Source organism: Urtica dioica, chromosome 6, assembly GCF_054948205.1.
Source record: "Urtica dioica subsp. dioica isolate 48M chromosome 6, U.dioica_male_clone48M_v1_H2, whole genome shotgun sequence".
NCBI classification, from domain to species: Eukaryota; Viridiplantae; Streptophyta; class Magnoliopsida; order Rosales; family Urticaceae; genus Urtica; species Urtica dioica.
This window is the reverse complement of record NC_142761.1, coordinates 17,065,618-17,089,381: the sequence shown is the minus strand read 5'-3', so window position 1 is coordinate 17,089,381 and position 23,764 is coordinate 17,065,618. Positions and strand designations below refer to the sequence as shown.

General features: G+C 40.6%; 1 protein-coding gene and 1 pseudogene across 1 annotated transcript; one reads left to right on the top strand and one right to left on the bottom strand.

Moving 5' to 3' along the window:
• Window positions 1–963: 963 nt before the first annotated feature.
• LOC149393456 (low affinity inorganic phosphate transporter 1-like) lies at window positions 964–4,505 on the bottom strand (annotated as a pseudogene).
• LOC149393455 (notchless protein homolog) lies at window positions 4,446–22,739 on the top strand. Its single transcript, XM_089618036.1, has 10 exons — window positions 4,446–4,545; window positions 18,739–18,861; window positions 19,007–19,114; window positions 19,385–19,462; window positions 19,719–19,844; window positions 19,992–20,119; window positions 20,215–20,414; window positions 20,837–20,900; window positions 21,288–21,398; window positions 22,582–22,739. The coding sequence occupies exons 1-10, from the start codon at window positions 4,446–4,448 to the stop codon at window positions 22,585–22,587; spliced, it is 1,044 nt and encodes a 347-aa protein (XP_089474162.1). The 3' UTR covers window positions 22,588–22,739.
• Window positions 22,740–23,764: the final 1,025 nt, after the last annotated feature.

Here is a 23,764-nt window from a genome sequence, read left to right as displayed (position 1 = left end):
GTCTTTTATGTCTTCGATTTGTTCATTATCGTTTTATATAATTGATTCGATTTGCCAAGATGGATAGCTACTTGTGGGATGCTCACCGATGAGTTAGTTGTAACTTATTAGGGTATAAATGTCTTGCTACACTTCCATGTAAATGTTGAGATTCATTTATATTAAATTTCATGGTTTCTCTTTTCGTCTCCAAATCCAATAAAGAAATTCTTTGATACTCTGAATTACAAAAAATATTTCAATTACTAACTGCACAAAAACTAGGATTAAAAAAAAACACGAACAGCAAGAAGTAACGTTTGTATCTAGCTATTTTTCATAGAATTACAACACAAATCTCTATTTTGCATAAAAAGAGAACTTCTGATATTAGAAGGTTGATACCGCAAATGTATTTGGAGTCTCCGCGAATGCATTATCATATAGCATGCCCTATCTTATAAACACGAACAGCATGAAGTAACGTTTGTCTTGCTATTTGCCCGCAAAATAACGAGTAAAACTAATACCTCTTTCTTATATTAAGGTTGATATGTGCATTCTGATATAACAAAAAAAAAAACGTAGATATATGAATTTATAATATTTCTATATGCATATCTATATATATATATATATATATATTGATAAAGTTAAACATATGTACATAGATATATATGTATATATAATTATTTAGCAGATCTTAACATGGATAATATCTTTAATTTCTATGTAAATTTGTTTTGTAGGTTTATCTCTGTGAGCAAATTATTAACAGAAAATTTCAACTTAATCAATTAAATACAAGCGTAATTGAAACAACATGAAATAACAATTGAAATATTAATATAATTAAGAAAATTAAAGATTTCTTAAAGGACTAGATTTTGAGATTTCACATTATATCCTTAGCACATGCTCTTCACAAAAAAGAATAATAAAACTTAGTCTTCACAAACCATTCCAAACGTCTCCAAGATAAATTCAAACTGGATTAACACTTGTTGAAGTTGTGTTCTGCTCGCCATTTTCCTCGTTCTCTCCAGTCAACTCCTCGAGCGATTTTCCCTTAGACTCAGGAACTAAGAAGGTGAATAGCATTCCCAAGAAGTTGATGACTCCAAGCATGATCAACAAATTCTTGATCCCGATCCCGGTTGGGTAACCTGCATCGACCTTTTTTGGATCCATGCTTTGTGCTGCGTAAAGGAACCCAAAAGCTCCAACCATCGCCCCGGCTTTCCCAGTGGCCGCCGATATCACGTGACAAGTTGACCTAAGCCTGGCTGGAAAGATCTCGGCCGAGACAATGAACGTGGTCGCATTGGGACCAAAGTTAGCAAAGAAGAAGGTCAAAGAGTACATGATCACAAACCCTATGTGATTTTCTTTCTGGGTCCAGTGGTTATAAGGGATGGCTAGGGCAAACATATCATGAAGAAGAACCCCATCATCTAGATCGCGAAGCGTCCCATGTAGTCGATGAGCGCAACTGTGAACCAGTAACCGGGGGCGGTGCTAAAAAGGGCAATTAGGGTTTGCGCTCTAGCGATCTTGTAAACTTCGTGGATCGCATTCATGGTGTTGTCTGCCGGGATCCACCCGATTCCGGTGAAGATGTCCTTCTGGAACAGGTTCTGGCTGTAAAAGGCTATATCCAAGAGGAACCATGTGGAGGTTGTTCCCAGCAAATGGAGGCCGTGGCGGCGCGCAAATTCTTTAGAAAAGAGGCCAAAGCTGTTGGAGTCGGAATCGGTAAGCTTTTCGACCTTCTCTACCTCGGCCTCGATCTCGACTTGGAGGACTATGGACATGTTGGCCGCGGCTAGCTTCCCGTCCTTGGCCACGAGAGCAGTGTAACGGGTAGTTTCGGGCATCTTCATGCGCCAGTAATATGTGAGCACCGCAGGGAATGCTCCAAAGAGGAGGATCAAACGCCACACGTAGTCTGCCTGGGGAGGGAGGGATGCCACCCGGTGTTCCAAGTAAGTTGGTGCTGGAAATTTCTTATCAAACGCTGCTGACATGATCAGCGCCACAATTCCTCCACCTGAAATATATAATCGTTACATATTAATGGTTAGGTTTACTATTTGATTAATAATATCACTTGTGATGATATGTGAGATAATTACCTAAAATACCGAAGCCTTGCATGGCAAAGACGGCTGCGATAAACGCACCACGAGTCTTCTTGTTGGCGTACTCAGACATAATGGTGGCCGAGAGTGGGTAGTCTCCACCGATGCCAAACCCTAGCCAGAACCGGAAAAAGCAGAGAGTCGCCATTGTTGGTTTAATCTCGTTTACGTAGATTGCTTTAGTTTTATATTTATTTATTTTAAATAAAGTCCTGGTCTTTAGGAAAGTCTGTTAGGCTAGTGGAGGACTGAGGCAAAATTAATTGTGTGATCGTGGCCGAAATTGTAGCCACTAAAGCCATGTTTTTATTCAGTTACGTTATGTTTGTACTCATTATAAATAGCAATGAAAAATCTCAGAAAAGCAGAATGTTTCACTGCACCAAAGCTATTTGTTGTTCTACATATTATCACTATTACGTGCATATATTTTCTCTTCTCAGGTTCTGCACCAACAAGTGGTATCAGAGCGTCTTGGTGTTCGATCCAAACCTCTGTAGCCGATCGGTGTTCGATCCGCTTCGGCAATGGCAGGACAAGGAGAAGATGGCAACAACAGCAAGGCAGTGATTTCATCATCTCCGCCGAAGGCACGGCTGAGCAGCGGTGGCGGTGACGAGCTGCGCACCGTGGAGCGGGTCGTCAGGGAGAGCGACGGTGCAGCGCACTTTCCGCTCCTCACGCGTACAAATTACGCAGATTGGGTGATCCTCATGAAGGTACAACTGCAAGCGCAAGGCTTGTGGGATGTCGTTGAAGACGGTCCTGGTGATCACCGCGAAGACAGGCGGGCCATGTCGGTACTACTCCGGGCAGTGCCGCCGGAGCTGATCCGTACCCTTGGCGTCAAGGAGACGGCCAAGCAAGCTTGGGACACACTCAAGATCATGCGGGTCGGTGTCGAGCGTGTCCGGGAGGCTAAGGCGCAGACACGTTGGACCGAATTCGAGAACCTCACGTTCAAAGACGGCGAGGGGGTGGAGTCTTTCGGCATTCGACTCACAGCGATCGTCAACGACCTCGAGGTGTTGGGCGATCCGGTGACCGAGCACAAGGCGGTGCTCAAATTCCTTCGAAGCGTACCGCGCGCATACAAACAGATGGCCATGGCGATCGAATCGCTGGTGGATCTCAAGTCTTTGTCCATCGAAGAACTCACGGGGCGGCTCCTAGTCGTAGAGGAGCGCGGCGAACTCGACGACCCTCTGCCTTCCGGTGGGCGCCTACTTCTCACGGAAGAAGAATGGCAAGCCCGGCAGCGACAACGCGAGCGTGGGCAAGGATCGTTCGGCGGTGGCGACAAGAAGTGCAAGTCTCCGACAAAGGAAAAGTCATCGTCAAACGGAGGCGACAACGGCGAACGCAAGAAGGGTAATTGCCGCTATTGCGGCATAGCCGGCCATTGGGCTAAGGAGTGCCGCAAGGCGATGCGTGACCGAGAGCAGCAAGAGCAGGCCAATCTCGCGCGTGCCGAGTCGGAGGAAGACGATGAGCCGGCACTGCTCATGGCGCAGACCTGTACTTTGGGTCAAGCTGCCGAAGAGGCGCCCGAGGCGGTGTACCTGAACGAGGAGAAAGCGGTGCCCATGGATGTGGCTGACAACGTGCGGTACCTCGACACCGACCAATAGTCACATGATAGGCGTCAAGCAAATTGATGCAATTGATGTTGTGTAACGAGATTAAGGGGGTGATTTGTTGGTTTAATCTCGTTTACGTAGATTGCTTTAGTTTTATATTTATTTATTTTAAATAAAGTCCTGGTCTTTAGGAAAGTCTGTTAGGCTAGTGGAGGACTGAGGCAAAATTAATTGTGTGATCGTGGCCGAAATTGTAGCCACTAAAGCCATGTTTTTATTCAGTTACGTTATGTTTGTACTCATTATAAATAGCAATGAAAAATCTCAGAAAAGCAGAATGTTTCACTGCACCAAAGCTATTTGTTGTTCTACATATTATCACTATTACGTGCATATATTTTCTCTTCTCAGGTTCTGCACCAACAGCCATTACAGCGGTGGGATTGCTGGAGAAGGGGAGCCCAGAGGCAATAGAACAGTCAACCATGATGACTAGGGTTAGCCCGTACACCCTCTTCCTTCCCATCTTGTCTCCGAGCCACCCGAAGAAGAGCTGTCCCGCCAGAGTCCCGCAGAAAGCCACTCCGTTCACCGCAGCCGCCACATTAGGTGGCAGCGAGCCTGGCTTTGCCTTGGCGAGGTCGGTGTAGTAGATCCGGCCCAGGAGCTTGGTGACTAGAGAGATGCAGAAGAGATCGTAGGCGTCAGTGAAGAAGCCCATTCCAGCTATTACTATGGCAGTGAAATGGTACAATTGAGTCTTTGCCACATCCAGTGCGTTGAGCACTCCCAATTGGTTCTCTCCTCCGGCCCCAGTCATGCTTGCTTGACTGCATCAATTAATTGTATAATAATAAATTAGGCGGAAGAAAGTTTAGGGTAGATATTATATACTCGTCCTATTATTGGAAGCGAAAAAATTGGCATATATCATCAGCATGGTTTTTTTTGGGCATTGTTATTGAAGAAAAATTATACAAAATAGCTATTTCTAACTAATTGATTATCAAAATAGTCCAAGTTTCAATTTTTCCGCGAAATAGCCAAAGTTACGCTGTCAATTTTTTTTTACACCAGCATTAAATTTTTTTTGACAATTATTATGAACAATTTATCACTTTCAAAAATATTTAATCCTATGATTAATTTTATTTTTGAAACCTGATTACCAAAAATTATGGCTATTCCTCTAGTTTTAGGTAAACTTTTATTATTTTGCAAATCATTAACTTTAAATCGGCTATTTAGCCAATTTATCGTTATAAAGATATTTAAATTTATAATTATCGTCATAAAAACTGATGATATTATATAGCCACTAATAAAATTTTGTTAAATTTTTTTACCTTTTTCTTATTGATAATATTCATCTCTATTTCTTGTTTAAAATTTGTCAATTTCAATGGTCTCTGGGTAACGAAGCCAAAAATGTAGATTAGTGGGATTAATATGCAAAAAAAAGTTTAAATGTGGTTGGTTTATAAATTTTTAAGATAAAATAATATAAAATTAATATGAAAAAATGGGAAAAAAAGTGGAAAAAAAAAATTGTTTGAGGGAGCTATAGTTCACTCTGGACAAACAGTGGCTTCGTGGATACTGTTTACTTTCATATTACTCCATCAATAATAGGCAAGTGCAAATAAATTAACTCTTATTTTAGGTATACTATCTTTCCTTGGTATGAAAAACAATTCGAAAGGAAGTTAAATACACAATTGGCCGTAATTTTGTTATAATAAACGTACCAATGGAATGAAATGTTAAGTTTCACTCAGATTTCAACTGAGCTAACTTATATCACTACTACAAATGTTGGATTATACAACCCACTTTTTACAACGCCTATGACAAGCGTTGTAGAAACTAGTGATTCTACAACGCTTATGACAAGCATTGTAGAAACTTGGTGTTTCTACAACGCTTATGGATAAGCGTTGTAGAAACTCGGTGTTTCTACAACGCTTATGGATAAGCGTTGTAGAAACTTGGTGTTTCTACAACGCATATGGTTAAGCGTTGTAGAAACTTGGAGATTCTACAACGCATATAGTTAAGCGTTGTGAAACATGGTGTTTCAGATTTCCCACAACGCTTTAAAAATCCGTTGTAGAATCCACGCCGCGGCGTTATGTGTTTTATGCCGCGGCGAGAACTTACTACAACGCACAGCGAAAGCGTTGTAGAAAAATGTAATCCGCCGCGGCGAAATTCATACCTCGCCGCGGCGGGTGGTTTCTACAACACTAAACAAAAGCGTTGTAGAAACTCGTCGCCGCGCGAGGTATATATTTCGCCGCGGTGAATATATCCCGCCGCGGCTAGAAATATTCTCCGCCGCAGCGAGGTGGATACCGTGGCCAAGCAGTTTTTTAAGAAACTGTCTCGCCGCGGCGAGTGAGGAATCTCGCTGCGGCGAGATGTTCCTACAACGGTTATAATATCCGTTGTAGGAACATCTTGCCCCTGCCCCGCCTCCACCTCGCCCAGCCCCGCCTCCACATCGCCCAGCCCCGCCTCCACCTCGCCCAGCCCCGCCTCCACCTCGCCCAGCCCCGCCTCCACCTCGCCCCTGCCCCGCCTCCACCTCGCCTCTCGCTCGCCACGTCCTCGCCTCCACCTCGCCTCTCGCTCGCCACGTCCTCGCCCAGCCCCGCCTCCACCTCGCCCCCCTGCCCCGCCTCCACATCGCCCAGCCCGGCCTCTACCTCGCCCAGCCCCGCCTCCACCTCGCCCCTGCCCCGCCTCCACCTCGCCTCTCGCTCGCCATGTCCTCGCCTCCACCTCGCCTCTCGCTCGCCACGTCCTCGCCCAGCCCCGCCTCCTCATCGCCCAGCCCCCGCCTCCACCTCGCCCAGCCCCGCCTCCACCTCACCCAGCCCCGCCTCCACCTCGCCCCCTGCCCCGCCTCCACATCGCCCAGCCCAGCCTCCACCACGCCCAGCCCCCGCCTCCACCTCGCCCCTGCCCCCCGCCTCCACATCGCCCAGCCCCGCCTCCACCTCGCCCCTGCCCCGCCTCCACCTCGCCTCTCGCTCGCCACGTCCTCGCCTTCACCGGGTATGTTATTTCCCAACTTGTTTCGAATTTAATTTGATTTATGTTATTATTAAGTTAGAATTTGGTATTTAATATTCTCCGCCGCGGCGAGGTGGATACCGTGGCCAAACAGTTTTTTAAGAAACTGTCTCGCCGTGGCGAGTGAGGAATCTCGCCGCGGCGAGACGTTCCTACAACGGTTATAATATCCGTTGTAGGAACACCTCGCCGCGGCGACGACATATTTTCGCCGCGGCGAGGTTTTTTAGGTTTTCACTATAAAAGGCCGTTTTCAGTTTTTTTTTCTCATTTTTTCCAATACCCACACACGAGACAACCATTTTCGGCCGCATCTCTCCAGTTTTTTTCTTCCAAAATCCCTCGCCACGTCCTCGCCGCCCCAAAATCTCGCCGTCGCCTTGTCCTCGCCGCCAACTCTCTCTCGCCTTGTCCTCGCCGCCATTTTTCTCTCGCCGAGTCCTCGCCGTGCTTCCTCTCGCGCCTCTCTCTCTCTCTCTTGCCACCTCATTGTAAGGTATGATTTTAAAAGTTTTTTAAGGTAGTTATTGATTTAATTTCGTGTTGTTGATATGGATTTCTTGTTGTTTACCCGAATTGCATATAGTTTGATTTTTTTAGTTCACAAATTTAGGGTTTTGTTTGATTTTCTCTTTTTAGAACAAAGAATTAAGGGTTTAGGTTAGTGGAATTTGAATGAGTGAATTTAGGTTAGTGGAATTTGAATGAGTGAATTTAGTGAAATTAGGGTTTTGTTGATATGAATGAATTTGAATGAGAATATGAGTTAAATTGAAATGTCCGGATTGTGTTTGACATATTGTTACATAGGTTAGTGGTTAAAATGGTTATGTATATTAATGTTGAGATTGAATTGTTTATGAATTTGTGATTGATCGAATTGTTCATGAATTTGTGATTGGTCGAATTGTTTATGAATTATTTGTGATTGTTGGAATTGTTTTAATTTGTCATGTTTAAATATATATTGTTGGAATTGATATATAATTAGTTATATGTTAATTGTATAATTGTTTATGATTATGTTTTGTAGGAGCTTGAAAATGCGTCGAACTAAAAACACGGCGGGCTCCAAGGCTCCGAGCTCTTCCAGAGGTCAGAGTAAAGGAAAAAGCAAGCGACCTCGTCAACAGTCTCCCAAGAGAAATACAACTCGAGTATCTTTACTAGCAAGGTCGCGGAGGAACGCTACGACAAAATCTTGCCGCGTAACATTATCCATGAGAGAGGATTCAATGTAAGCAATACGTCGGATATAGGAAAGCAAATCCGCAACAGCATAGTTGGTCATGATTGGGGGAGGTACTGTGCTGTACCCGAGTTCGATTCGAACGTCAACTTCGTGTACGAATTCTACGCAAACTTGCCGGACTCCCAAGGTGATGTTGTGACGGTCCGTGGGAAACCGGTCGATATGAGTGTCGAAGCTATCAACGATCTTCTTGGGACCCCAGATGTGCCTTTCGAGAACGAGGGCTATCGAGAATGGCTAAGAAGTTGCAGCCATCAGGAGATGTCGCAGGTGTTGTGCATTCCGGGAGAGGATTGGATCACTGAAAAAGGAAAAAGGGTACTCAAGCGTGACCAACTCACCAGGATCGCTAAAGCGTGGATTTACTTTGTTTGCGCTCGTCTCTATCCGATCAAGCACTTCACCACTCTCGACGAGGATCGTATCCAGGTGTTGTTCTGCATTGTTAAAGGCCTTTCCATTAACGTCGGTCGATTCATCTATACTTGGATGAAGAAACTTGACTATACTAATGAACGACACGGTTTGCCATATCCGTCGATCATTACCGGCCTTTGTACAAATGCGGGGGTACCACGCTCGAAAAGGGATACGATCAACAGTCCAATGGGGCCTATTACGGATTCCATTATCGAGCGGTACAAGATTAGGGAGGATCCACGAGCGGAGGAAGCGGAGGAAGCGGAGGAAGAGGGGGAAGAGGGGGAAGCGGAGCCCCTATTGCGCTTACCAGCACCTCCGGTAATCGACCCCGCCACCATCGACTACATTGGTCATTGCTCCAACTATCTCGTCGGGGGGTTCCAACACACGCAACAGTACATGCACCAACAAGCGGAGTATGGCGCCTCTCACATCAATCAATTGAACGATCTCTACTCTCGGTGGGACATCAACCAAGAGAATCAGGTGTTATTTCCTCCATATCCTCAGTACTCCGACTATCCGTACGCACCACCACAGTGGCCACCGCATATGGCACCTCCTCAATATCCGGCGAACCCACCACCACCACCACCGAATGACGAGTAAATTTCAAGAACCAACAACACCAACTCTTCCATATAAATTTCAAACTCTTTTTTAAATTTTAGTTTCAGTTTAAGACTCGCTTGGTTTGTTTATGTTTATGACTAGATTACTGTGTTTTATTTGTGTGTTTGAGACTTCAGTCTTTGTTTGAGACTCGTTTGGTGTGTTTGATTTCATATATGTTTGAAACTTGATGTTATATGTTTAAGACTAGTTTGGTTTGTTTTATTGATTGTAGAAATTTTAATTGAATGATCATTTTTAGTTGGAGAACAGGTTAAATATTGGAAAAAAAAAGTGAATGATTAGGTGGTAGAGTGCTTCTTCGCCGCGTCTAGGTACCTATCTCGCCGCGGTGTGACTATTCTCGCCGCGGCACCGTATAGTCCCCGCCGCGGCGAGTGCTCTACGCCGCGGCTAAAATATTACTTCGCCGCGGCGAGATTTTGATTTTTTTAATACCGAGAGTCTGTGTTTTTTAAGAACTTGTCTCGCCGCGGCGAGGTGATATTCCCGCCGCGGTGAACTACCCTCGCCGCGGCATGGAATATACGTTGCCGCGGCGAGATTTTGATTTTTTTAATACTGAGAGTCTGTGTTCTTTATATGCGTATTTTAATATCAATATTCAATATTTAGTGTTTTGATCAACTAAATATTTGTTTGTCATAGCTATCTACGCTCGAGGCTAGAAAAGGCGAAGAAGACTCGAAATTATTGTTTTATAAATCCGAGCTTAAGTTCGTACATCGAAAATGACGACGAGGAGGCTTATTTGTCAAAACGAGTCAAGGACGTTGGAAACGTGGTACGACATTGCAAATTTGGTGAACTAGTTTTGATGCCGTATAACAAAGGTGCGCATTGGATGCTCGTTGTCCTCGACCTTTGGAGAAATTGCGCTATGTTCTTTGACCCGTTGAGAAATAAAATCCCAATCGATTTAAATTGATTGATAAAAAGGTAATATTTTGATTTCTTAAATAATTTTTATTATAAATCGTTCTAGATGTTTTTTCTCTTATAATCTCGGTGTTATATAGGGTTCTTGTTGATTTCAAGCTCGAGCATCAAAACGCCCATAGTAACGGGCAATCAACGTACATCAAGGCTTGGGACGCTCCGAGACAAACGGGAAACACGTAATGCGGGTATTTTGTGATTTCTTATATGCGTGATATAGTCGTAGGAGGTGTAGGAAAATTAGAAAATAAGAAATCCTATACAAAGGAGGATTTAGAGAGAGTTAGGGAAGAATGGGTAAGTTATGTACAAACATTTATTAACTGTGATGATTAGCTAGTTTTTTTTTATTGAATTATGGATTGGTTGTAGATGTATATATTAGATTTTGAATGTTTTGAAGATGAGGATATTATTTTTGGTATTGAAGATTATTTTCAGGTGCTGGTATATCGTGTAAAAACAGATTTTGGATTGAAAAAAAAAATACTCTCACCGCGGTGAACTATACTTCTCGCCGCGGCAAGTAATTCGAGCCGCGGCGAGAAATATTATTCGCCGCGGCGAGAAAAGATACCGAGAGCAGGCAAATTAGAAATCTTAGTCTCGCCGCGGCGAGTTTTTTAAAAAAAATTCACCACCTTCCTACAACGCATAATTATTCGTTGTAGAATCATGTCGCCGCGGCTAAGATTTGACGTCGCCGCGGCGACGTGTAATATTCGCCGCGGCGAGTTGATTCTACAACGGATATAATATCCGTTGTATAAAAATCTCGCCGCGGCGGGGATTTTTTAATTATTTAGAAATTTCACAATGGATGTATACCGTTATAGGAGGTTCCACAACGCTTAGATATCCGTTGTAGAAAGTTGGATTCTACAACGGATATTTAAGCGTTGTAGAAACCTCTTGGATTCTACAATGGATGTTGAAGCGTTGTAGAAGCCCCTTGGATTCTACAACGGATATTTAAGCGTTGTAGAAGCTTCTACAATGCAGAATTCTACAACGCTTGACAAGCGTTGTAGAATCATTCCACAACGGTTTTTAAGCGTTGTAGAATCCTTGTTTTGTAGTAGTGTATCTTTAACTTCGCAAGCCACGATACGTGCATGCACTAAGATCACCGATGATGTAATATGTCAGTCATATGTGCAAAAAGGTAGATAATACAAAATCAATTTTGTAATGTATTGCGCAAAGTCGACACGAGGACTAGGCAGTCGACTCGTGAGTCGGGACTCGACTCGAGGAGCGAACTCAACTCGAGGAGTTAAGCGCAAAGTCAACATGAGGACTAGTCAGTCGACTCATGGATCGGGATTCAACTCGAGTAGCGAACTCAACTCGAGGTGTTAAGCGCAAAGTCGACACGAGGACTAGTCAGTCGACTGGTGGATCGGGACTCGACTCTAGGAGTTATGCGCAAAGTCGACACGAAGAGTGGTAAGTCGACTTGGGGATTTGGGTTATTTCTCTGTGGGACCTCCGGCCTAACCATTGGCCCCTCGAGACTTCTCTATACTTCTGTTTTTGTTTTTGAGGTTGATGATTTATTGATTGAGACTATCATGTTTATCCTAGTCGTACTCACGTCGCCTATCATCGCAGATGCTCGCACACCAGAAGTGGAGCGATTAGATTTTCCAGGATTTGCTGCGTCGCACACGCAACATGCAGACCGACATGGAGACGCCGCGGTCAAGCACACTGTTGCAATAGCGAGGGTTCGGCCCATGCATGAGGTCGAGGCACTCGAGTAAGTGTTAAAGCAAGCTCGTGAGGAGGCGACTCGCTTGAGCGTGGAGCTGGAAGCTGAGGTTGCGTTGCGGGGGGGTTGAGCAAACATCTTGGGAGAAGGCGATGCTCACGGGTCGGCCGAGGAGCTGTAGATCATCCGCAAAATATTAAGAAAAAACAGTCATAGCAATCTAGTCAATTTCAAACTTGATTTTAAGGAATTAGTCAATGTTTCGTTTATTTTAGTAAATTACTTATTTATCAAAATTTACAAAAATTAACGTATAAATATTCTAGGGACAATCGTGTAAAATGCTATATGATTAATGAGGTTATGTCACCAAATGTGGCAAGATTTTAAACATACTTAAAGCGTTGGCTAGATTGTGAATCAAACGTTTCAAGTGGCCTAGTGCGTATGATTTTTCAAAAATAAATGTTATTAATATTGTTTTATCAATTTTGTCACTTTTTTTTATCTTTAATAAGATTTATGAATGAGACATAAAATAAAGTAAGAAAAATAGTATTCACGAAATTTCAACATTGTAATGAAATTCTTCAATTTCATGATAAATTTAAATTTCAACCAAATAGCAACATCGATTTTTTATTTTGGAGTGGCTGTGAGATTTTTTGGCCAACATTTTAGTCATAAAGACACTTCCATTTGTATGTCGAGTGTAAAACAAGGTATCTGATGTTTATCATTCTATAGCCAACTACATAATAAATGGAAAAGCACATACCCTCTTTCTCGTTATTTTCATTATTCCGTGTTTTGACAATTCAGACACCTTAATTACTACCTATCTTGAACATTTACATTCTTTACTTCTTCATACACCAATATTTTGCTCGCTGAAAGACAAGATCCTACAGAAGGAGTCATAAAATTGCAAACCACATGCTACCTCCTTTGTATGCTTACTAAAATAAATTAGAGCAAAAGATATATGTTTTTTCATAGGAACATACTTGTTTAGCAGTTTCAGGCGAACACACTCTACCTCATATATTATAAAGCATTAGAAAGCATAAACAAAATAACTCTTGAAAGTGACCCAAGGAATACAAACAATCAATGCAGCGTTTATTTATTGACGAGTAAATACACTAATTCGACCAATCAATCGAATACATACATGAACTCGGTGGGCTTGTGGTTCCTCTGTTGACGAGTGGCTTCTTCACATACCTGAGCTCGATCTCGTCTTGTCAAGTTACTTGAGACAGAGGAAGTGGGCCGAGATCCCCATTGGAAGGTGGAGCGGGAAGAGGTAAGATTTAGGTTGTGCTAAACATTTCTTTTCCCTTCAACAGAAAGAAATTCCCAAAAAAAAAAGCACTCTAGTTTAGCATCAAAGTGTTAGCCATATTGCTAATAAAAGGTGGGAAAAAATAGACAAGTTGCATCATGATTAAATTAAATAAATATACAACGAAACTAATATATAAACATGTAGACAAGAGAACAAAATAAATAAAGGGTAATTAAGCTATATAGCCTCTTGAAAATAGGCAATTTATTTTTAGCCCACATTTTGTTAATAAATGGTAAATAGCCAGGAGGATTTATTTACAGCCAAAATATGACTAGACTACCCTTTTGTTTTCCCGCTCAGTTTCTATCGGCTATTTACACGTAATCAAGTCAAATATTTGGTTATTAATGCTCGCGAATATCAAGGGTGTTTCTACAACGCTTATAGCTAAGTGTTGTAGAAGCTTGGTGATTCTACAACGCTTGTGGTTAAGCGTGGTAGAATTAAATAAATTTCAGATTTCCCACAACGTGATTTATGCCGTGGCGAGAACTTTCTACAACGCAATGTAAAAGCGTTGTAGAAGGATGAACCTCGCCGCGGCACGATTTCAACCTCGCCGCAGCGACTCTTTCTACAACGCTTGTTATAAGCGTTGTAGAATCCATTCGCCGCGGCGATAGTCATCTCTCGCCGCGGCGACATTACCTCGCCGCGGCTAGAAATATTCTCCGCCGCGGCGAGAAGGATACCGTGGCCAAGCAGTTTTTTATGAAACTGCCTCGCCGCGGCGATGAAGGAATCCCGCCGCGGGGAGACGATCCTACACCGGTTATAAAATCCGTTGTAGGATGTTCTCGCCGCGGCGAAGACATATTCTCACCGCAGCCAGGAGTTTTAGGTTTTCACTATAAAAGGCCGTTTTCAGTTTTTTTTCTCATTTTTTTCAAAATACAAACGCGAGACAACCATTTCGGCCGATTCTGTCCTGATTTTTTCTTCCAAATTCCTTCGCCACGTCCTCACCGCCCCGAAATCTCACCGTCGCCTTGTCCTCGCCGCCATTCTCGCTCGCCACGTCCTCGCCGCCCCCACTCTCTCGCGCCTCTCTCTCTCTCGCCGCCTCTCTCTCTTTAACATTGTACGTAAGGTATGATTTTCTAAGTTTTGTAAGGTGGTTATTGATTTAATTTCGTGTTGTTGATATGGATTTTATGTTGTTGATATGGATTCACTACAACAACTAGAGCCATTACCGACGATTTTTTTCGTCGGTAAAAACCCCTTAATCGTCGCTAAATCTTTTTAGCGACGATTTTTATCGTTGCTAAATGTCCGTGCCTAAATATATTTAGCGACGAATTAGTCGTCGCTAAATCTTTAGCGACGAAATTAGCGACGATAATGTCGTCTCGAAATGTATAAACGAAAACATTTTTTTAATTTTGTGGACTACATTTAGCGACGATTTAGTCGTCGCTAATTCTTGCGGGAAAATTTTCCGCGCGAATTAGCAACGGAATATTTGTCGCTAATAAATTCACTCATTACTAGAATTAGCAACGACTTTGTCGTCGGTAATTATTAATTTTTTTATTTTTTTTTCGTTTATGAAATTCTATAATAAAAATCAAGTTATATTATCGAAATCAACTTATATATAAAATCCAGTTACGATTTCGATAAACGAGAAATATGTAAAAATACATGTAAATAATAATCTGCTCTACACAAAATATCGAATAAAAGACTAGTTGTGACCTTTGCGTCGTAGACCTTTTTTTCCTCCGTCTCGACGTGAAATGCTCTGCTGGTGCTGATACTCTGCAAGGCTCGACGAAATAATGTGCTGATCAGCTGACTGACTTTGTATTGCCTCGGTGAACGAGGCGAAGTCGACGTGAACACCTCCTGCGAGATATATCCTGAATGCGAAGTCCCAGCCTCCGAACCGTAGACTTCGGCGATTTCAGCCGCCATCCGCGCTCCCTGTGGCACCAAGCGTCTGACGCCGGTCAAGTGATCACTCTGCGAACCCATAATATTGCGGATCGCCTGCTGCTCTAGGACGGTAATATCAACGTTCGCTCCTTGTTCCTCAGCCTCCGCTCGTAACATGTTGAACCTATCGACCAGTCGATCCTGATATAATTAACTAGTTAGTATATATTAATAAAAAAATAAGACAAAATGAATATAAACTTACATAACGTGCCGAGGCTTCAGCAGTCAGCCATTCGGACTTGTCGGACTGATGTTGGCGCCTGTAGTTCGCAAACAAGCTCTCGAAAGCGCCTGTCTCGGCGCTCTTCTGCATGTAAATAAAATTTCAAGTGTTAGATAGTTTTAATGATTTGATGTATCGTATAAACATAAAACTTACGTTTTTCATGCGGTGGGTCGAGAACCCAATCGTCCCTTGTCGAGCCTTCGTCTTCTTCTTCGCGCGATTCGCCTTGTTCTTCGCTTGTATGGCCTGTAATTTAAATAAACGTACACGTAAATAATAAATTGTATAATAAAAGAGTAAACACATATTTAACGTAAATGGTTTGATTACCTTAAACTCATCGCTCGTATATCATTGTATCAGTGTCTCCCATTCGGTGTCGAGCTTAACGGTCCTCGGTTTCGTCGACCGCGCCACCTGTACGGTACTCTTGCAGTCGATGTCGAACCATGACCGTAAGGTATGCCTCCAATCGCGAAGACGAGTCTTCGCGTCTCGAATGATTGCCGCATCGACAATCGCCTTCTTCTTCCCGGTTGTGTCACCATCGACTTGAATGTCGTACTTGTCTCGAATCGCTGCTCGGATCTCGGCCTCCTTCGTCGGCCACACGTTCGCATTCGTCCACCTTGGGACTGTTGTCAATGGTGCCCACAAGAAGAGTTGTAGTCTTTATTTTGTACATTTGATGTAATAAAGTCTCACGAAAACTCTTGCTTGTAATTGCTTATTCATTAAAAGTTAAAACGTTCATTCATTCCTCCTTGTCTGTTTGAAGCTTTATGATAAAACATTAGTCTTTAGTCCATAAACAAACTAAACAACTTACGAAGAGACAAATGTAGATTTGCATGAACAAACTCTTCGTAGTTTGCTTAAAACGATATATTCGCAATCTAAGGGTCAAAGGACTATTGACCTCAGTATGATTGTTAGAATAATCTATGATGTCTGGTTATGACCCATTGAGAGTTGGAGACTCTATAGTTCTTCTAGGTATCTTCCGAAGGTACTCAATTGACCAGTGCACTTCTAGAGACAAGACAAGAACAAACCATTTAACCTCTTATGTCTCGAAGTCACTACGTATGAATTGCATCGTGCTTACCTTAATCCTGAAATAAGACATGCCATTTCACAGCTTACGTATTCTCATTTGAGAAAGTCAGAGTTCGGACTCACTATGTGATTCAGAACATGGCCTATTGGTGAAGTACTAAGTTGTGAGAATGTCATGAGTAACTTTGTGAAGTTCTCATAGATATGGAATTCATGTACAAGATTGCTGAAATGCAATGTATATCACCTCATGCTTTGTTCCTTGGATTGTGAATAAAATGAACTGGCCAGTGTCCAAATTGAGTCCTGACTCTTTTGGATGAAACAATGTGACTTGTTAGCTCCTTGTCAATACATTGTTTCTAACTTATTCACAAGCGACAAAGGAGTTGAGGAAATAACAGCTAGAAGGATAAAATGGTAATTTTGTAAATCCCGACTAGCTGATGATATTCATGAAGGGTAAACATTGATAATATTCTGTGGATCCACTCATTACAATTAGGTTGAATTCTTGAGTAGAAAATAAATTCATTTGAACCGAGAGATTTTCAGTGTCAACTCTTTAGTGGAGTCAGTTGACATTAAGCTAAACTTGGAAAAGGTTTGTGAACTTTTGAGTCCAAGTATTTTAGCTCAAGCTTTGTTCATTTGGATCCATGAGGTCACTGTCACGAATCACATCGATTAGGAATAGTTAAACTGGAAGCTAAGTCAAAATAAGAACGAAAATTGTCAAAAGGGTATTTTTGTCTTTTGAGACATAGCATGTAATGAATGTCAATAAATTTTTTGACAAGGTCATTTAATGAGATGTTTCACTCGGCCAAGATTAGTTCAATTGCGCCTTGTGAATTAATTTCATTTCATATGAATTTTATTGAAAATTCTTAATGGGCCTTTTTCATGTTGTCATGAACAAATGAAGAAGCTTCTAGAAGCTCCTTCTAGAATGATGTTGGGCGCCCATAATACCCAAAGAAAGAGAGAATATTTTGTGCATGAATGTATCATGAAACTTGCCAAAATAAAAAGAGGAAACAAATTTCCCACACATGCATAGGGAATTTCGGCCACATGGGTCAAGGGAGAAGCAAACAAAAGAGGAAACAAATCCAAGGACTTACTTGGTAAGTCTTGGCCGTGCACCTCTATGAAGGAAAATGGAAATTGGCTCATGAATATATGATATTCTATAGAAGAGGAAACTACCTTATTGAAGGTGAGACCTCTCCTATAAATAGGAGCCTCATTCCTCTCATTTCATTCATTCCACATAAGTTAGAGATTGAGAGCCTCTCTCTCTAGACCTTGTGGCCGCCCCTCTCCTCTCTCTCTCTAGTCAATTTCGTTTTATTGTTTTGGCACCTAGGTCCTCATTTGACCTAGAGTTTAGCTCTGCGACTTCAAGACTCGTTCTTAAGTCGTAGTGTTTAAAAGTGCCCACACTACCAGAAATATGGGATACAACTACAGTTTTTTTTTTAACTCCAGTTTAACCTTTTAATAGAGTCTTTCAATACAGACTACGGTCACCTTTTTTTAGGCCTATATTAGACTCCAGTCGAATATAAAGCTGTAGAGAATGGTCTATTTTTCTCTACAGCTAATTTAAAAAAGTAGTGGTAATACTCAAAAAATTAAAAATGATCAAAATTTCACCATTTTTAAATGGAGGGAAATTTTCCACAAAATTTTGACACATTTACACTACAGTCAAAGGTAAAAAAGGAGTTGTAATACTTAAAATATAAAAAATTAACAAAATTTTAGTTGGAGGGAAATTTTCCACAAAAGATTTTGTTTTTGGCGGTGAACGAAAACTTCAAATTCCACCAAGTATAGAAACAACACTATATTCACTTATACTAATTTCAATTTACCATTTTTTTATTCATCAAAGTCTCACTCTCATCCCGTTCTCCCTCTCTCACACGCACTGCATCCGTCTCATCACCTCTGTCATGCGCTCGACCGCCTTTAGGCCTACTTGAAGCCTTTGAAGTTTCTCTTTGCTTCTATTCTCGTCACATTACTACCAAGAACAACAAAATGAAAAAAAGAAAAAAAAAAGAAATGGGACTTTGCTCTGGGCGATTTCGCGAGGGAGAGTGAGCCAGAGAGATTCCGAGAGATAGTTCGTGGCCCGTGGCTCGTTCATTAACAAGGTAGGAGTTTCGATTTGAAAATATTTTCCTCTTTGGTCCGATTTTAGTGTTTCTGATTAGGGGTTTTAATTTCTTAGCTTGAGTTTCGTGGTTTGCTTATGCTTGGGCACGGTTTATGCTTATTTCTAATTAGAGTTTGTGTTTATGAATTTATCTTCTTTTTGGCCGAAAATTGGATTTTAATTTTTGGGGTTTTTACAATCTGAAGCTTGAATCATTGGATTAATACATGGGTCTCGATGTTTAAGTGTTGAGTTGGAGTTTTATTTGCTCAATTTCTAATTTTTTGTTCAGATTATTTGCTCGGTTTTGTCTCGCACGTTCGTTTTCTCAAACTCTGTCACTCTCTCACGCCCTCGTTCCGAACCCAGGTTTCATTCCCAACCCAAGCCCGGTGATTCCCAAAAATTCAAAACTGTCTTCTCCTCGCGATTCCGGCCGCCGCTCCGCCGCTCGTTGAGGTGAGTCGATCTCTCTCCTTCTATCTGCGTCGCTCACTCTCTCATTCTGTCTCAGAAGACGACCGCGCGCACGATTCCCTAGAAGTCTCAGGTTCGCCAGTCGACCGCCAATCGATCCCCTGTCTTTCATTCACTCAGAGCCCTCCGCTGTTCTGCTGTGGTGGTGAGTCTCTCTCACTCCCTCTGTCCAGATTTGAGGTCCGCGAAGAGTGTTTTTTTTTTTTTTTTTTTTTTTTTTGTATGATCGCAGTATTTTTATTTGTTTGTGAGTGTATTTGGACCAAGAACTGTTGTAACTCTTGGAGATTATTTGGAGAAGAAGAAAGGTTGGTCAATTTTATTGAACCATGATTTGGTTTGGTTTATTTTCAAGTTATAGTTAAAGACTTGACCTTTAATTTCATATTATTTTATTTGTTTTTGGTTTTTGCAGTTTCCGTTGAGAAGGTGCTCTCGATAGTTTATCAACCACATGGACTTTTCCGTAATCATTGTTCATCAACAATTGCCGGTATGTGATACAAATTCTCTGCAATAAAAGTATTCGTTCTTTTAGTTTTAGTCGTATGGTATCGCTTTGTTGTTTTGATGATGATCAAAAGACTTAAAAGGATGTGAAATTACAGCAAAGAGATTCGCAGCATTCTTAGCGTTGTTGGAATGAGATTGAAGTCAGTTAAAATCCAGTCTTTTCAGATGGCTTTGCAATTGATGGCTTTTTCATTCTATTCCTTCTCTCAATTTTTTTTCTTCCTGTTATTATGCAGGTCATACAGACTCTGTACTTTCAGTTGCCTTCAGTCCTGCTAGTCAGCAACTTGCTAGCGGTTCAGATGATACCACTCTTCGACTATGGGATCTTAATACACAAACACCACTGTTTACATGTACAGGTATGAAACCAAATAATGCAGTGTTGTTGTTGTTTTATTTTTATTTTTATTTGCTTCCTTGTACGAAAATTGGATTGTCACTAAAAGTTTAGCTGAAATTTATTTACATATTATTATTTATATTGACCAGATATTTTTTTTTTTCAGGTCACAAGAGTTGGGTTCTTTCTATTGCTTGGTCACCTGACGGCGCGTATATTGTTAGCGGAAGTAAGGCTGGAGAACTTCAATGTTGGGATCCACAAACCGGAAAAGCATTGGGAAACCCACTTACTGTAAACTCTCAATCCTTTTTTTTTTTCTCCGTAGATTTATTATTAGCTCTTGGACGTGAAAAGGTAATGTTTCTTATATGGATTGTGGGTTGTAGGGCCACAAGGCCTTTATTTCTGGTATTTCCTGGGAACCAATTCATTTGAATGCGCCAAGTCGACGGTTTGTAAGTGCAAGCAAGGATGGCGATGCTCGAATATGGGACGCCGTACTGAAGAAATGTGTCATCTGTCTGAGTGGTCACACACTCGCCGTGACTTGTGTCAAATGGGGTGGAGATGGGATGATTTACACAGGGTATGTTTCGATTTAGTCTTACAATAATAATCATGGGCATGCTCTAGTTTATGACCTAATTGATGCTCTTGTACGGTGAATGATGTTTTCATCTACTTTGGCTTATCGCCATCTGCAAGTCAAGTAGAATTAAATGCAAGAGGATGATGAGGATAATAATATATGTGGAAGATTGTTAAACATTTGCATAATGTGATCTCTTTTAATGAAAGATTTAGGGGTTGACTGTATTTGATCATCCTCAGTTCCTCATCAGTGCCATTGCTCCCAAGTCTGTTCTCCTTTTGTTCATTATGCTTTGTGGAAATCACTTGTAGCCATTTACCTTTTAGAGCTTTGGTACCTAATGTCATTGCTCCTAGCAATTTATTTTTAATAAATTGCAGCTGTTATTGCATAAATAAAAACTACTGTTCTTGCAGCTCAAGGGATTGTACAATCAAAGTCTGGGAAACTACACAAGGAAAGTTAGTTCGTGAACTAAAGGTAACGACGTAAATGTGCTTTGATTAATGTTTCTACAGGAAGTTTAATTTTTTCAATTTGTCACTTTAAATGGTTGAAAGAAAAAAAAAAAAAAAAAACTTGGATTGTACAAGGTATTATTGAATACTGATAGTTGATGGGAAACACTGGTTTTTGCGTTTCTGTGTGTATGTGTGTTCTAAATCAAGAAACTTTGGTTCATGTGCTCGTACTTTAGTTTACTCAGGTTTTATCTTTTCTTTTTTGTTGCTCCACGCTATTGTTAACAACTCCCATTGGATTTATCATTTTCGATGCAGACACTATTTGTTTTATTTATCATGAGATGTTTTGCTTAAACTTTTCTTGTTCACGAAGTTCTCTCTGTTTTTGTGAAATTTGTTTCAGGGGCATGGGCATTGGGTTAATTCACTCGCATTAAGCACCGAGTATGTCTTACGAACGGGAGCGTTTGACCACACGGGTAAAAAATATTCATCACCCGAGGAGATGCAAAAGGTAATATGGTTTGAAGTTTGAACTGGGAATATACCTGCATTAGTTGCATCTCAAGATTCATCTTCAAAAACTTCACGTTTTCGTTACTACTTTGTCTCTCTCTCACCTTTTTCTCACGTGCCCCAAAAAATTAATAAAATAAATAAAGAAAAGCGGAATGTTGACAGAGTGAGCATTGACGCAGAGTCAACAACCTCTGTATTCTAAGAGAAACATATTATATATGTTTTAGTAATAATTTGGAAATTACCAAGGCATAAAATACAAAAACGCATTCCGTTTTGGAAAAAAAAAAGTCACAAAAATTGAATAAAGTTGACAAATTTATATGGATTCAAGAAAAAAGAAGTCTACAATTTATATAGTTGCGTCGACGTTTTAATAAGCAACCGGCAAATTTTTATATTCAGCAATTTGGCAATTTCTGTTTACATGTTCATAGTTAATAGAAATGGTTTATAGAATTTTGGTAGTGGTGGAAAAATAACTTGTTTTGGGATATGTTTTGCCATTTCATTTTCTGCTACTTTGATGTTTCTTTCATTTATTTGCTCTGAATATGGGAGTTCTGTAGATTTTTACTTGTAATTTCAAGGGTATGCCTTCTCATAAATATCAGCTACGAAGTGAATAAACCGAGAGGAAAAATAAATACAGGAAACTATAGATGCACTATATTCTACATAGTATAATTATCAACATCGAATCCATCTTCACTTGCCAGTTACTAGTGTGTTGTGTTCATCTATTTGGGTTTTTGAGATGCTTGCCATTTTTTTTTTCAGAGACATGTTAGGCCATTTAATTATTTGTCCTTAGTCCTGGACTAGATTGAGTTCTAAAAGTTCTCTAAAAGGTTGTTGTTGTTGTTTATGAAACCTTGTTCTCTAAAAGTCCTGAACTTGTTCTCTAAAGTTCTCTAAAAGTTCATGAAACCAAATAATGCAGTGTTGTTGTTTTTTATTTGCTTCCTTGTACCAAAATAGGATTGTCACTAAAAGGTTAGTTGAAAATTTAATTTAACTTATATAAATGTATGTCAGAGTGCAAGTATAAATGTACTTATATAAATTTTTTTATTTGCTGTTGGTTTTATATGATCACCCAGAAATCCTCATTGTTACTTGATTTTATTTGATTTTTTTTGTGCGTTTTAAACCTTACTGAGTTTATCTTTGTATAGGGGTAGGTAAAATAACACTCTAAGTCAGCTTGTCAAGGTCATGAAATTCAACTCTATAAGACTTCAATGCATCTCTAGATAACAATAAAGATCTTGTTTCTCTAGAACTCGATCCGGGAAAGCATTAAAGTATTCTCAAGAAGGACAACCAAACCATCTCTTTTTCCACATTGAATTCAATTGAATAGAAAGTATCTACTTATTTTTTTTCTGTATTGTATGGTTATAATAAGTATTGTAATGTATGATTGAAAATATAATTATTTTGTAATATAATTTATAATGTCCTTGAAAAAATCTGTTGCAGATAAGTATTGATGGTTTCAGTCCGTTGAAAAAATCTGTTACTGAATGTCATAGTTGGTTTACACTACTCGTCAAAACTTTATCCTGCATAGGATACATATACTTGATGTGTCGATTACAATCATCTTTCGTACGTAGTTGTCACGAGATACTCGATACTGCCTCGACTACGTAAATAGACGCGACTTTGGGAGCTTTAGATACGACTTTTGTCGCGTCTAAAGCTCCATATTGTCCTAGTGCACCTCCCCCGGCTCCCGTCCAACAAGGCGGTGGTGGTGGGATGCTAAGCGGTATTGGATCCACGATCGCTCAAGGTATGCTTCGAATTCTTCGACGCAAACCGAAACCATCTAATCTATGCATTACAGATCATCTTCGCAGTGAATTGGTAAATGAACGTGTCTGCTATTTTTATCCCTTTTGTGCAGGAATGGCCTTTGGCACCGGAAGCGCCGTTGCTCACAGGGCTGTCGATGCTGTGATGTGTTAATTTCTCTGATATCTAGTTGTTTCTTAGACCATTAACTGTTAGTAAGTTTCTTATATTTGCTTTGTTTACATCAACTTAAGTATTCATGGTTGAAACTTTACTTAAGGTCACATTCATGAAAAGCTATATTGTTCTTTTTTTCCTGAAAAGATACCATGTCTATTGCCTCAATCCTAGTTAGAATATTATATGTATAGAACTCATTAGGTACAATTTGGAATTTATTTTGGAAATCATTATTTGGTGTTTTTTTTGGATATTTATGTAAATGATATTTATTATTGATTTAATGAAATATGAGATTTTTTGGATATTATTATTGTGTTTAATATAAATGTATTTATTTATTTATTTATTTAAATATATGTTTTTATTAAAAAGAAT

Bases quoted from the DNA above. Each gene is read 5' to 3' on its own strand.
- LOC149393455 (XM_089618036.1), top strand. From the start codon at position 4,446: ATGGTACAATTGAGTCTTTGCCACATCCAGTGCGTTGAGCACTCCCAA. The intron at 18,862-19,006 runs GTTTCATTCCCA...ATTCTGTCTCAG, and splicing joins CGCCCTCGTTCCGAACCCAG to AAGACGACCGCGCGCACGAT. The intron at 20,120-20,214 runs GTAAACTCTCAA...TGTGGGTTGTAG, and splicing joins CATTGGGAAACCCACTTACT to GGCCACAAGGCCTTTATTTC.